General features: G+C 40.0%; 1 protein-coding gene across 1 annotated transcript in view; it reads left to right on the top strand.

The window, feature by feature from the left end:
* The first annotated feature begins 5,891 nt into the window (after positions 1 to 5,891).
* Positions 5,892 to 13,830, top strand: part of PDE7A (phosphodiesterase 7A) — a 40,108-nt gene continuing 32,169 nt past the window's right edge. The window contains exons 1-2 of the mRNA XM_035317215.1: positions 5,892 to 5,909; positions 11,475 to 11,535. Coding sequence (XP_035173106.1) covers positions 5,892 to 5,909; positions 11,475 to 11,535 — 79 coding nt within the window. The remainder of the gene's footprint in view (positions 5,910 to 11,474; positions 11,536 to 13,830) is intronic.

Below are 13,830 nucleotides of genomic sequence, written 5' to 3'. Positions count from 1 at the left end.
GCTGCAGCAAACAGCTACCTATGTAGTTACACGAATACTTCTCATAGATTATCATTTAATTATTCTTTGTTAGTGAAGCCTGCTAGAGAGAGAGAGAGATCAAATGATAGACAATAAGGCAGAGAAAAATGAAGGAAAAAATGGAAATGAGTTCAGAGCTTTATCTTTTGCTACGTGCTGATGGCTTGGTAAATGACATATTCCTCTGTTGTCTTCACTTGCTGTTAATGTAAGTACAGTTAAGCTTCCTGACTGGCCCTGAACAAGTCATGGACCAGTCAGGGCTGTATCCTAGAAATCCAGGTGCCACAAGCCACTGATCTATGTCTGCTTAGGAAGATGCTGTTTGAAGGACAAGTGAGACTCCACAGAGAGATCATTTCTGGGCCAGGTGGACAAGTGTGTGCTTGTGAAATCAGGACGTTCTGGAAAGTGGGAGAGGTTAGCAACAGGCCTGAAAGTTCTGCATTTAAAAACAAACAAACAAACAAAACCTAATGTGATGGAGATATGGTAAACCCTGCTGCGTTTAAACAGGAGTCTTGTATGAGACCCAATAGTGTATGTAAAAAATGGTGCAGTTGTTTCAACTCTGGGTTTCTTGTAGGTGGTGTTGAGTTTTATTTTTTATTTGGTGGGGAGCATTTGAAGAAGCATCTGTAGATACAGTAGTTACTGAGGTTTGTAAGACAATGAGTCATTCAGGATTGCTTGAATTCATTTTTAAAATAAAGGAAGAGTGGAACAGATGGGTATTGAGAAATGTACAGTTAAAATTGAGATTATGCACATGACACTTTACTCCTAGGTATCTGCAAGGCTCTTTTATTCATATATGAAAGTAACTGTATCTTTGCAAATCACAATGGCATATTAATGGAGAATTACTTGGATAGCTGGTTCTATATTATGGCAGTTTCAAAGGAAACCAAAGTGACATCTATTCTGATATTCTGAAACTAAATGGCAAATTCTTTCCTGGAATCTTGGTAACAACAATTCTAAGACCCTATATTTCAGTGCTATTGATTATAATTTTTTTTTTTTAATGGGATTATACAAGAAGGTATGTATACTTGTTAAATGCAAAAGCTGTAGCCAAACATGCCTTTACTTAGCTGCATCTACAGTGCCTTATATCATTAAGTTTAAAGTCAAGTTACTGGGATGTTTGTTCCTTTGAAAACTGTAGGAGATGCCAATTGCACTTGTTTACTTGAGCTGCTGGTAAGAACGGAGGAACTAGATCTTGGCTTGTATGAGACACTTGTTAAGTACTGGAAATCTTACTTTATCAAGCATGTTATCTCTGCACGCATTGAGAAGATAAAGACAGAAAATGAAAAGCCTCAGCAAAAAAAAAAAAAAAAAGCAATACATGAGAGCTGTTCTTTCTGGTGTGCTCCCTCATCTCAAGAAGCTGAGACTGGTGGTGTCAGCAGTCCAAGCGTCAGTGATTGAACTCCCACAACTTAGGTAGCATAATAGTTAATATGTAGAGGGAGCTTAGTGCTGTCATATTTTTATGTAGTCTTGTGCCTGAGGGTTTACCAGACCTGCTAAATGACCTTGAACAATTTCTTTAATATCTAAGTAAAGCATAATTTCTCTCTCCTTCATCCTAGAATTGTTACTGGGTGCATTCAAAGCAGCACTTTCTCCCAGAGAAGCTCCTCAGCTTGTTGATGTCCTACACGTCTCGTACAAATCTGCACTTTTTGGACTTGCCCTGCCCCCAAGTTCGGAATCCTTTTTATGAAACAGCCTTTCAGTTCCCAAGGCACAGTTAAAACAAACAGTGCTGTAGTAGCATTAACAGATAGGCAGGCAAATGTTTTTCTTCCTGTGTTTCGGTATTAAACTTAGGCATTCTAAGAAAAGGTTTAGGTAAGAAGAGTTTAATTAATTAGACCACTTACTGTAGAAGACAGAAGAGCAAAGGGTGATTACTTTGTTTGTCTTCTAAGATAACGTGTTCCTGGTACCAGTGGAAGAAAGGCTCGCTCCACATGCTGGGAATTAAACCATCGATCCACTCCAAGAGCATTTTCAAGTGTTTGAGACAGCTAAGCAGAAAATTGACCAGGGATTGAGAATAGTGGTGACACAGAGAGGTGTTTGACCTTTCGAGGAATGTAAGGCTGTATTTCTGTTAATTTTAGTTGGAGGAGAATGGAGCTTTGAAGCAGATCACCTCATTGTCCCTGTTTACCTTGCCCATTTGTTTGTGTTACCGCATGGGTTTGATGTGTACAGACTAGGCTCCCTTAAGAAGAAGCTAACCATTCTGCTTCTCCTGTGCACCAACTGTACTCTGATCCGCGATGGGGACATAGTAGTTTGACCAATTATCAGTCATTTTTGCAGCTTTTAGCCTCCTGTGGTAGAGTCCGATTCAGGAAATTTGACTGGATGTGGCCTTTCAATATACATATTTCCCCAGCTTCATATAGCTTCATATAGCCATCAGCAGCTGCTGCACTCTAATCTGGACCAGTTGTGTCAAATTACTAACGCAGGTACAGCCTAATGCCATTTATTGATTCTATTTTATTTATTTTTATTTAAAGTAACATCGAACTGGTGATTACTAGTTGTTGGGGTGTATTAAACTTGATCAAGTGTTTGGAGATGGTAATGCTTTTAAATCTACATCCACGATGGTTTATAGTTTGGGTGGATACTAACAAACCTTCAGTATTTATTCAGTGAGGTACCAAAGGGTGCATTTGGACTGCTGCTGCCTATGGTTTTGGTTTGACAGGTATTCAGAGGTAATGGGAGAGGAGGGAGCAGAAGATACGGATTTGAGATGTAATGGTGCTGTAGTTACCTCCAGCTGGTGCTGAGGTCGTGACTGTAGTTCAAAACCCAGCAAAAGTATTTTAAAATGTGGTTCCTAATAGCAGCGCTCTATCTCTGTTGTTGAGTCTTCCCCATCTCTCATTCATAAATATCCACTGGGGCGTCTCCACATTTCTTGTGAATAAGAGGTAAGTCTCTTAGTGCTGAAGGTATTCCTTTGGTAACTCTGCTGACTCTGTATTTTGGGCTCATACTTGAGTTTATGATATGGTCTTTTTACAATAAAAATAATTCTAGAGAGATGCAGAATCTTCTTATTTTCTTTTCATTTCATCATTTTCGACTCCTTGATATACTGCACTCTGTTCCATGAAATCCTTTGTTCCTGCCCTACCTGCTTTTTTTTTCCCCATTGGAGATTTCTTTGTATTCATTAAACATTTTTGTCAGCTTAATGTCATAGCTGCTCCAAGTACATACAACTGCTTGGCTGCGTGATCAGTGCTCTCAGAGGAAATCAGTCTACTCCAGCCCTGGGACGTGGCTGGGTGGGGGGCAAATTGGAGGCAAGTCCATGAGCGATAAATGGTGGAAATGTGTTAGTTCAGGAGTGAGTATGTGTAGAGGTAAAGGTACCATAAAGGATGACCTGGTATTTAATGGACGTAGGAAGAGATGAGAGAGCCGAAATTGGTTTTAATGCCTGCGTGGATTCACTGCATTAACTGTCTTTCGTTAACATTATTTATAGTAGCTTGCCATAAAAGCAACCTTGAAATAAGTTTTGAAGTTCGGTTCATAGTAGTTCCCCAGGTGGCAGAGAGAAAAAAGGGGCTCATGAATGTCAGCGACAGTGAAACCTGCTGGAAACAGGCTCGTCATAAAATGCAAGGGTGAGATGGTGTCCGGAATGAGCTCGGGTGCTTTCAGCTTCACCCTGTAGCCTAGCAAGCTTTGCAGCGCTGAAATATGCGCACAAACGTCATTGTGTTTCTTCATCTCCTTTACTCAGGGGTATGGAGACGACGAGCACTCGCCACTCGGAGTGTCCTGAGGCTGTCCCGCCATCTGCTTCAGGCAGTGCTTCCCCTGTGGGGTGCAATGTGGGGTCTGGTGGGGCACTGTGGCTCCTGCAGCTTCAGGCAGAGCCTGGCTCCCTCTTTTTGCCAGCCTCTTACGGCTCCAAGGGCTTTCAGCGCTGGCAGGGATCAGGGAGGGGATTATGCTGCAGGTCTTTTGGGTGATCCAATGGGAATTGTGCCAAATCGGTCTTCCACTCTGATCCTTATCAGTGGATTACTTCCAAGGTAGGTCATTCTATTGTTCCACTTGGACTCAGTGGTTTTATAGGTAGCCTGAGAGAAGGCAAGTCACTAAGAACTCCACTACTGTTTTTTGTTTTTTGTTTTTTTTTTAACTGTATTTTGGAATAAATTCTTAATTTAAGATTGTGTTTCTTAAGTGTTCATACGCGCTTTTATAGCTCTCGGCTTCCTTGCTTGAAGTGAGAAGAGTTTGCAGCAGTGCCATGCCAGTTGGGGGACTGGGAAAAGCGACCTGAAATGGCTTCTGAAGGGCAGGGTTTTGTTGGCTGCCTTTACTAGCAGATCTTCAATTTTATAGCACTTGAAAGGCTTTGTGAAAATAAGGAAAAACGATTTTAAACAGAGTGAGAATAATACAAATTCAAGTGTTTTGCTTCCTGGACAGGATATCCTTTTGTATTGTTGATTTCAGGGCTACCAGAGTGGAAATACCAGTTTTGTTTGCTTAGGTGAAATACCAGCTACTTCTCTTACTTTGTAGCCTTTCAGTGGTTGATGCTTGTGTTTGAGAAAAATGCATGCAAATGTTAGGCCAGGCTGGGAGTGCCTACTCCTGTGTTGTAAAGAACACAAGTATCACATAACGCGTATGATGGTAGTAAACTGGGGTGGAGCGGGTGCCTAGAGGGGAGACCAGGCTCTTCTCAGCATAGCTCATTGCCTAGCTGGGGGTTAATCCCAGAAGGAGGGAAGCATTGAAGTTTCAGATTGTATGGTAATAAAAATACCAGTCTGTATATGAATGGAGGAACTCTTCATGATGTTAACGTCTTTGTACAAACAACAGGAGAGTCTGAACAAATGTGAATTTGAATTTGGTGTAAAAATTATCTTTGCCAGGTATCTGTGCCCAAAACCATCAGTCACTACCAGCAGCATAGTTCTCGATTTATTTAAAGCACAAGTGGTCAGAATTAGTTGCTAGCAAATGTGGTAATTTTGTCACATCAAGAAAAAGACCAGAATACAGTGATAAATGTTCAGTTGTGTCTGAAGGCTGATCATAATTTCCAAAGTTTTACCAACTGGTATTCTAGCCAATCTGCATTATGTACTCCTGTTTTTTTTTTTTTGTTTTTTTTTTTTTTTTAATATGACACAGCCTGCTCAGGGATTTTGTCCTTGTTTCCTTGTTTAGTTTGGTCAAAGATTCTGTTAAGGGTAGAAAAACAGGAGTTCCAGGTAGCTGATGCAGCATGGCTGCTTTCTTACTACATGAATGGTTATTTATTTTAAAATGTGTGTGTGTGTATATATATATATATTTATATATTTGTTGTGATCATCCAGTCATCGCACTTTGCTTTTGTGTCCTTCTGTCATCCTGATTTATTTCCTACAGGCTTTCTGTCTCCACTTCAGTCAGTTATTACTTTTTTATTTTCTGACTATGCCTTCTTTTCTGATCAAGTTTGAAGCTTTTGTTTTGTATCTTTTCTGCCCTGGTCAGGCCTCACCTGCAGTACTGTGTCCAGTTCTGGACTCCCCAGTACAAAAAAAGACAGGGATCTCCCGGAAAGAGTGCAGTGGAGGGCCACAAAGATGATACGGGGCCTGGGGCATCTTCCCTATGAAGAAAGGCTGAGAGACCTGGGTCTGTTCAGTCTGGAGAAGAGAAGACTGAGAGGGGATCTTATCAATGTCTATAAATACCTGAGGTGTGGGAGACAGAGGGATGTAGCCAACCTTTTCTCAGTGGTTTGTGGGGATAGGACAAGGGGCAATGGCTGCAAGATAGAGCACAGGAAGTTCTGCACCGACATGGGAAAGAACTTCTCGGTGAGGGTGACAGAGCACTGGGACAGGCTGCCCAGGGAGGTTGTGGAGTCTCCTTCTCTGGAGATATTCAAGGCCTGTCTGGACGCCTACCTGGGCAGCCTGCTCTGAGGAACCTGCTTTGGCAGGGGGGTTGGACCCGAGGATCTTTCGAGGTCCCTTCCAAACCCTTCAATTCTGTGACTCTGTGATCTTTTTTGCTAAAACTTGAAGTTTTTAAGCTAACAAAACTGCACGGAAGTCTTATGATGCCACATGCTATACTTCTAAGGTGTGTGAGAGAAAATACGTTAAGGGTAGGTGTTAGATGGATGTGTCACTGAAGATGGTAACTACAGTCATTCAGACAATAGCGAAGTTTGCCAATGAGCATTTTCATCTTGGGGTGATTATATGGAAGAAAATATGCAAGTAGCCACATTCAGATATTTGCTGTATACATACCTGAAGTTAATCTTACTGCTGGTAGCATCACCTTCCTGAATTTAAACCCATTTTCTTATCGCTGGTTTGATAAACTTTCAAAAGGGCTGTTTTGGACTCAAGTGCACGATTTGGAAAGTAGCAGTAGGACTGCCTTGCAGTGGCTCACCTCTGTTTAACGTCGGTGTAAGTGCTTTAAAGGAGCACTTTCCAGCACCTTCCTGAGGAGAAGCTTGGCGGTATCTCGTGGAACACTGGAGTTATAATTACTGAAATCATTGTAAGAATTATGTTAAATGACAGTCTCGCTTTTGAAATCCAGTAATAGTTGGAGAAATCCAGTCTAATTAATTTGTCATTCTAGGCACTTCTAGCTGAATAACAGTCTTAGAGTCTTAAATTGTTTCCAAGGGTGAATATTTGCAGCAGCATAACCAGCAAATTGGAGTTGCCATAATACAGTAACTTCTCCAAACTTGTCCTCAACTTCTCTCGCTGAAAACAGTCTCTCTGGTTGTTGGGCCAAGTAGGTAAAAAATATCCGTGGCTGTGCTACTGTCCTCTAGCTTTCTTTTCTAGTTTCTGAATAAACAACTCAGTTGCAAAATGAAGGTTGTACACCTCATCACAAAGTGTAGATTGCTTTGTTTGGGTGGCAGGTATTGAATTTTGAAAGCTGACAGCTCTGTCAATTTCTTTCTGCTGTTACAGAATGAGACCAACAGTTGCTTCACCTGACAGTCTGAATGCTGGCTAGCTGACTTGGCCCAAACGAGGCACCTAGGAGTAATTCTGGTGCTCTGCTCTGAACCAGATGAGGAAATCATTTTGATAAAACTGATCTATCAGTGGAAACTTCTCCATCTGGCTTGAACAGAGCAGGTCTTCTGCTTCCAGTTGTTACCTGCTTATGCTGTGCCACCTAGCATCAATGAAGTGGTTTCCCTTTGATGAAGTAGTATTTACACGCTAGTTTTGCATGTCATTCCCACAGCGTGACCTTTAATAGTTTCCTATAGTCTTGTGGAAAGATTTTCAGAAAGAACTGACTTGCAGCTATCTTTCAATAGATATTCCCTTCACCCATATTTATGGAGTCCTTTTACATTGTCATTCTTGCGTTAGTGGATCTTCCACTTGAGTTTGAACTTCTTCCATTCCCTTTCCATAAAGGTGTGAGAAATGATAGCTTTTCTTCCTATGTTGTTCTTTGGAAGAAGAAATGGCACCCTAATATGAAACTGAAATTTAAGATGAGGTTTTCAAAGTGGAAATCCAGTGTAAACATTCCTCCAGCTTCCCAGTTGTCTTTTTGTCATCTATCTTTAATGCTGAAGCAGAAGAGCCCACCCAGTTCAGACTTGTACTCATGGCTGGAGAGGAGTGGAGTGGCAAGGAACCTCTCCTAACCATCTGAGGAATGTGTCGACTCCAAGTGAGACCAGCAGGTATTCCCAGAGGACTGAGGTATCCTTGTGCTTGATATGGGAGGGCTGCCTTAGCAGATTAGGCTTGTCTTCAGCTTGAGCACTGACGTACTCAGTACAAGAAGAGCAGTGGGTTTGGGCAGTACTGTCTGCCTGTTGGAGCGATGCTTGCTTGAGATATGTTTTACTGTCTGTCATAGATAGGAAGCTTCAGGTGGACCCAAGAGGTAGCAGAGCTCTAGAAATACAATGTTTATTTACAAATTATTTATTAAATTGAGCAAGATCAGAGCAAAGAAAATGTAATTTGGGTAGAATAATTTGATGTAAGTTTGGATTTGGCAGTTTTTTTTTCTATAAATACAGTGGTTAGGAATTAGACTTTCTTGGTCAGAAGTGTGTGACTGTTTTCAGACCCATCCAGCCCAGCTTGGAGTGCTGGTCTGGTATTTTGAAGTATGAGAAGTCAGGCTCTGTCCTTAAACTTTCTACCCACGGTTTCTCTAGGTTTATACAGTGTGTGCTAGTTATCTTGACTCTGCAAGCACAGTAAATGTATATTGTAAGCGTAGTCCTGATGGAAGCTACAGAGAATGGGCCTTCAATTAGTGAGCAGGGGGGAGTCATTTTGGTGGTCACCAAGGGTAAAATCATGGTGAATAAATTGTTTGACCTTTACTTGCTTTACAGAAACTTTGGTTATTCAAGATTTGTTTTTCCTTCTGCTTCAGAAACTTGCTGCACATGATGGTTCTTGGTAGAGGCTGATGCTTTGTCTGTTTGCTGGATTTGGATGGATTTAAAAGTGGAACCTGGACAGCGTACCTTAAGGAACCACAGTCAGGGTAGATTAAATGACTCTTCTTGTTTGCTTTTGCAGGATGGTGCATTTTTCTAGAGCAGTGTAGGGGGTAGTATAGTTTAATACACCCAGAGTTTAGTTTAGAGTGGTGAGCTGGGTGATGTACCCCAGCCTGCAGTACTCTGGCTGATACAGTCTGTTGGCTCTGCAGGGTGTGAGCAGGCACCAGTGCAGTCTGTGGCTGGATGAGCACAGTGTTACTACATGTACCTACCTCTCACGTGCTGCTAAAACCCTGTTACTGTTAGTTCCATGCCTGGTCTCTGCACACCGCAGCGCTCCTGGTGCTCTGTGCCTCACTTGTTCTCCTGCTCTGATGTCTGACTGCTCAGCACCCACCCTCTGCCTTCCTCTCAGTGGAACTCACTGATAAACAATTTCCTTTTATCTATTATATTTAACGTATTTCAGTGAGTGAAATATCTGTCGTACCTCTACCCTTTTAGCAACATTAGCTGAGATCGTCTAATTACATCTCTAAGTCTTATTAGTGAGGTTTACACAGTAAATTGCTTTTCTTTTTGTTGGAAAACCGAGCTTTGAAAGGTAACTTTTAAAAGGGGTTGATTGCTCCAAGATTCCTGTGAGATCTCTTACTGTCCTTGCAGACCCAAATCACTTGTTTGTATAAGCAAGTGGGTTATGAATTTTAAGAACACATCCATGTGTTTGATCTCGTACATAGATGTGCTATTTTAGACAGCCAGTATGATTTTAGTTTGTTAGCTAGCAAATAATGTTTTAAAATTGGTACATCAAAGGGATTTCTATTTTGGTCAATTTTTGTATATTGTTTTTCTTCTCAGAGACTAATACTCAACTTGGTTATGGTTCTTTTAGCTGCATGTGTGCTGAGTTTTCTCCAGCATTAGATTACAGAACTGTACTGGACATGTCCAGTAATCTGTGATAGAGAGGTGCAAATTGCGAGTTAGCACTAAATTACGTTACTGATTGTGCCTAGTCAGTGACACGACATGTTCCAGGCTGCTGCAAATACATTCGGCTGAGATTTGCTGAAATTCTAAGGCAGGTTACAGGAAGAAATTTGAACGTGTTAGTGGGAAATGAGCATCGTTTTCTGGCTGATGAGTTGGATTGCTAACTTCCCCATCAGGACAGGCACGCGGCTGTGTGAAATGCTGTGCAAACATATTTCAAAGGAAGGATTATTTGCATCGTTTATGGTCTTCCAAGGAAGTATTGATCAAAAGCTAAGACAGTATAAAAACACTGTGCAGGGAATTTTTTGTAGTCTTTACAACAGCTAATATAATCGGACCTGATTTGGGGGTAGGTCTTTGGTCATTTCTGTAATTAAACATTAAGCTTACCTTTGGAAAAAAACTTCTTTTCTGACCTCAAGTATGAGGTCTTGTGTATGTTGTTGTTGCCTTTTTTTTCCCTCCTCTTAACATGAAAAATACTAAAACTGCTATGTAACTTCTGGGTTTGGGGTCTTAACACATCATTTGTACAAATCGTACCGATGAGGTTATTGATCTCTAGTCTTCCTTTGAGTGTGTTCAGTTTGCACTGTGTATGGGTGCTTATAAGCAGCTTTGCCTGTCCCCTTCCAAATATTTTTTTTCTTGTATAATTCTTAGTAGCCAAGACGTATTTTTCTGTGCTGTTTCCAGTCTTTTGAACTTGTACATTTTCAGGCCTGTGTCTGTGGTGTGTGCTTTTTCTTGCTATACAGAGGGGAAAATGGGTAACTGCACTCACCTCCAGGCTGGCTTTTACCTGAACTTCTTGAAGGGGTATGATAAACCTTTTAGGTACACAGGACTTCACTGTTCTCAATTGAAGTGTGTTGGACAAGAAGAAGTCAGGAGTTTTTACCAAAAATAATAACAAAATCCATTTAGTTAAAGATCTTGTGAACTGCCAAAATCGCCCTGTGACTGTGGGGGGTGATCCTCTGATCACAGGGCTGAGAGCGAGCACTGGTGAAAGCCCGAGGGTGGCAAGTGGCAGAAGGTGGTGAAAATACATGAAAGGAAAGGCATGAGTGCTAGGTTGTGCCAAGCTTTGAAGACTCCACGATGCTGGTGTTGTGTAACTACAGGAACATTTCCCCCAGTTTTTAGCTGTTGCAGTAGTAGTTCCCCACATTTTCAGGAATTATAACTTCCTGAATTATAACTGTTATCGCATCAGCTGGATGTGTGTGGAGCTATAAAGGCGGCTTTGTGTAGGTAAGAAATACATCCTGTTTGGGAGTCTGTGTCCTGCGCAGATAGCTTGATGACTCTTGTAGACCTTTCTTCAGCCTTTATGGGTTGCATCCTGCTTCACCGGTACCTTGATTTGCCTACGGAAAGTACTGGGGGGAAGGAAGGTGGCACATGCCAGCCACGTCCTGTCCTTGCAGAAAATACATTCAATTCCTCAATGCAGCAATGGTGTCATTCAAGTTTTTACTTCTTTTAAAACTACTTTTAGCTTTAAAGAGGGAAATAACCTGTGGGTAAATAAGTAAGCTAGGAACTGCAAGCATTTGTTTCAGGTATTACACCATAGAAGGCTATAAGGAACACAGTTTTGCGTCTGTTTAATCTTGTTGTGTCTTATTTATTGTAGGAAATGTTTGAGAAGCATCTGGAAAGAAATGTAGAGGGATATTTTTCTTCCACACTCTAGTCCTGTTTTTCATAGTTACTTCATGAATTCCTGTTCTTCCTTTGTCCCCTCCAAAACCAAAATCAGAACGTATATTTGAAGGATGCATGTTCAGATTTTGAAGATTAATTTTGAGGACTAAATTGGAAATGGACAATCAATACTTTGTTTCAGTTAAAAAAAATAATCAGTTGTAACATGTCTGAAATACACCTTTTTTTTTTTTTCCAGAGACGTGGAGCAATTTCCTATGACAGCTCTGATCAGACTGCGTTGTACATTCGTATGCTAGGTAAGCACGCCGATTTCTATATTGCAAAGTCCTTACAGTTATGATCGCTTTATATATATATATATATATATATTTGAGTATTGTGCTCTTAAACTTCTCTTCTGGAAAATATTCTGGTTGCATTCTCTAGAAAATCATTTTTGTGCTTATTTGTTTTTTTTATGTGTTTGGCATTTTTATTTTTGAATTAACCATTGTGTCAGATGCCTTATTCCTGTATTCAAAGAAAACTCAATTATGGTTCTTACAATTAATGTAACACATTTGGTAGAAGTTTAGTTTTCCAAATGACTCTCATTTATTTCTGTGATGGATCTTTATTTCTGTGATGGAACTTATCACCTCTGCGTGGTATCCTTCTGATTAAAACTGTAGCTTAGAGAGTATTTGTGCGTGAGGATTACCACACACTTCAAAAAATTTCAATGCTGAGGCTGTGAAATGTTCAAGGTGTTCTTAAAATAATGGTACAGCTTTAAACAATACTTCTCTTATTAGTTCTAGAAGATGACTTCAAGGGAAAGGATGTGTGACAGGACTAGTGGCTTAGTCAGCTTTCTGAAGAATGTTTCCAGGGTAGCAACTAGATAAAGGGTGAAGCCAAATCAAAGAGAAAGGGCAGTACTGGGAGCAGCAAGCACCAGGGGACACCCTCCATGAAACTGAGTGCACGAAGGATGGACCTGAGGTCAGTGGTTGAGAGGAGAAAGATGCAAAGCTCTTGCAGATGGCATGATGGACTTTGTATATGCTCCTAAGTCTGCTTCACTGCAAAATTACACTGCTTAATTTAAGCCATCTTCAGCTCTGATTTTGTGTTGAAATGGACTACGAATGCTTACATGCTGTCTTACACAGCCCGACGAACATAAGCAGCTAGTGATTATAAATTCTTAACCTGATTCAACTAGATCAGCCAGAACGTGGATTTTTACACCCTGAATCTTTCCGATTCAGTTGCAATTTGTACATATTCCAGTCCTCAGAAATTCGTGACTGTGTTCTCTATGAATTTAGTCACAAGCTGCATATGTATGTACACATGTGTACATATATATGAATTTAGAGTCATAGCCTACATGTGTAGGCAAACACATGTGTATGTGTGCATAGATATAAATGGAATTTTGACTTAACATCTTACAGTTTTATTTTTCAGTTTTGTTCTTTTTTCTTTTAAACTTGTCAAGTTAATAGTATAGCACTGGCTGTCTAGTAAAGATTTTTTGATAGGAGAATGTGTATGGAGATTTGTTAAGAGAAGTAGGAGGACAGAAGATGGTTTCTAAATGCTAATTGAAAAAGGTGCTAACTTTTTTTCGGGGGGAGGGGGGAAGAAGCAGGTTTATTTCATTTAAAAAAGTTAAAATCACTTATTATCAATCATCCTTGCAACATGAACACCAGAATTTTTCAAAATCTGATTTTCTTCTGCTCTAGTCGTAAGAATAAGACAGTAAATTCAGGCCTGAGGTAGTTTGTTTCCTTGGTTTTGTGATTCATAGTTCTAAACTAAATTTATTTTGCTATAATTAGAAAATACAAAATTTTCTGCTTAAAAAATCTTACAAATTGAATACATTTAATCCCCTAACAGAGGAAATAGGCATTTATTTTATTTAGAAATGGACTGATATGCTTGAATTAAAGGTACTGTAAGCATATGTCTGCTTTTTATCTTTTTGATACTAATCTGGTAATGGTAGAAGTCCAGCTTGTAAAAAAAAAAAAAAAAAGTTATCTCCAGAAATCAAGAGTTATCTTCAGCTGTTCTGGAAGTTTAAATTAATTGTACCATCTAGTAGTTAAGTCCGTGATTTCCGCAGAAGAGTTTTATTTCATGATCAAATAAATCTAGAAGAAAGCAAAGCACGATTTTCTATGGTTCCTGGTGTGTATATGTAGCTGACCTGAGGGGAAAACTTAATGTTTTTGAAATCCTTCTTCATTGATCGTTCCAACAGGCAGACATGGAATATATTCAGAATGTGTGCAAATGTGTTGAGTAAATTGAATTGCACTTGTTCGCTAATTTGAATTAATTTATTAGATTATGTGATTGGTGCTTGTTATGAATAGCATTAACTTTTCAGGCATTACTGTTCCATAATGCTGTATGCTAGCTATTCTGAACTAGTAAGTCTGTTAAAGGATAGACCTCTTCTAACTTCTGCTGGAGGATATCAACAAGCAAACACAAAATTGCTCACTGGATATTTGAATCAGTATGTTAAATTTTTATTATTTTCTCCCTTGTTAGTGATCACTTTTTGTTTTCTCTAACGTTAAATACAC

This window comes from Oxyura jamaicensis, chromosome 2, assembly GCF_011077185.1.
Source record: "Oxyura jamaicensis isolate SHBP4307 breed ruddy duck chromosome 2, BPBGC_Ojam_1.0, whole genome shotgun sequence".
In the NCBI taxonomy this organism is placed as follows: Eukaryota; Metazoa; Chordata; class Aves; order Anseriformes; family Anatidae; genus Oxyura; species Oxyura jamaicensis.
The sequence above is the reverse complement of the archived record's forward strand: the minus strand, read 5'-3'. Positions and strand labels throughout refer to the sequence as shown.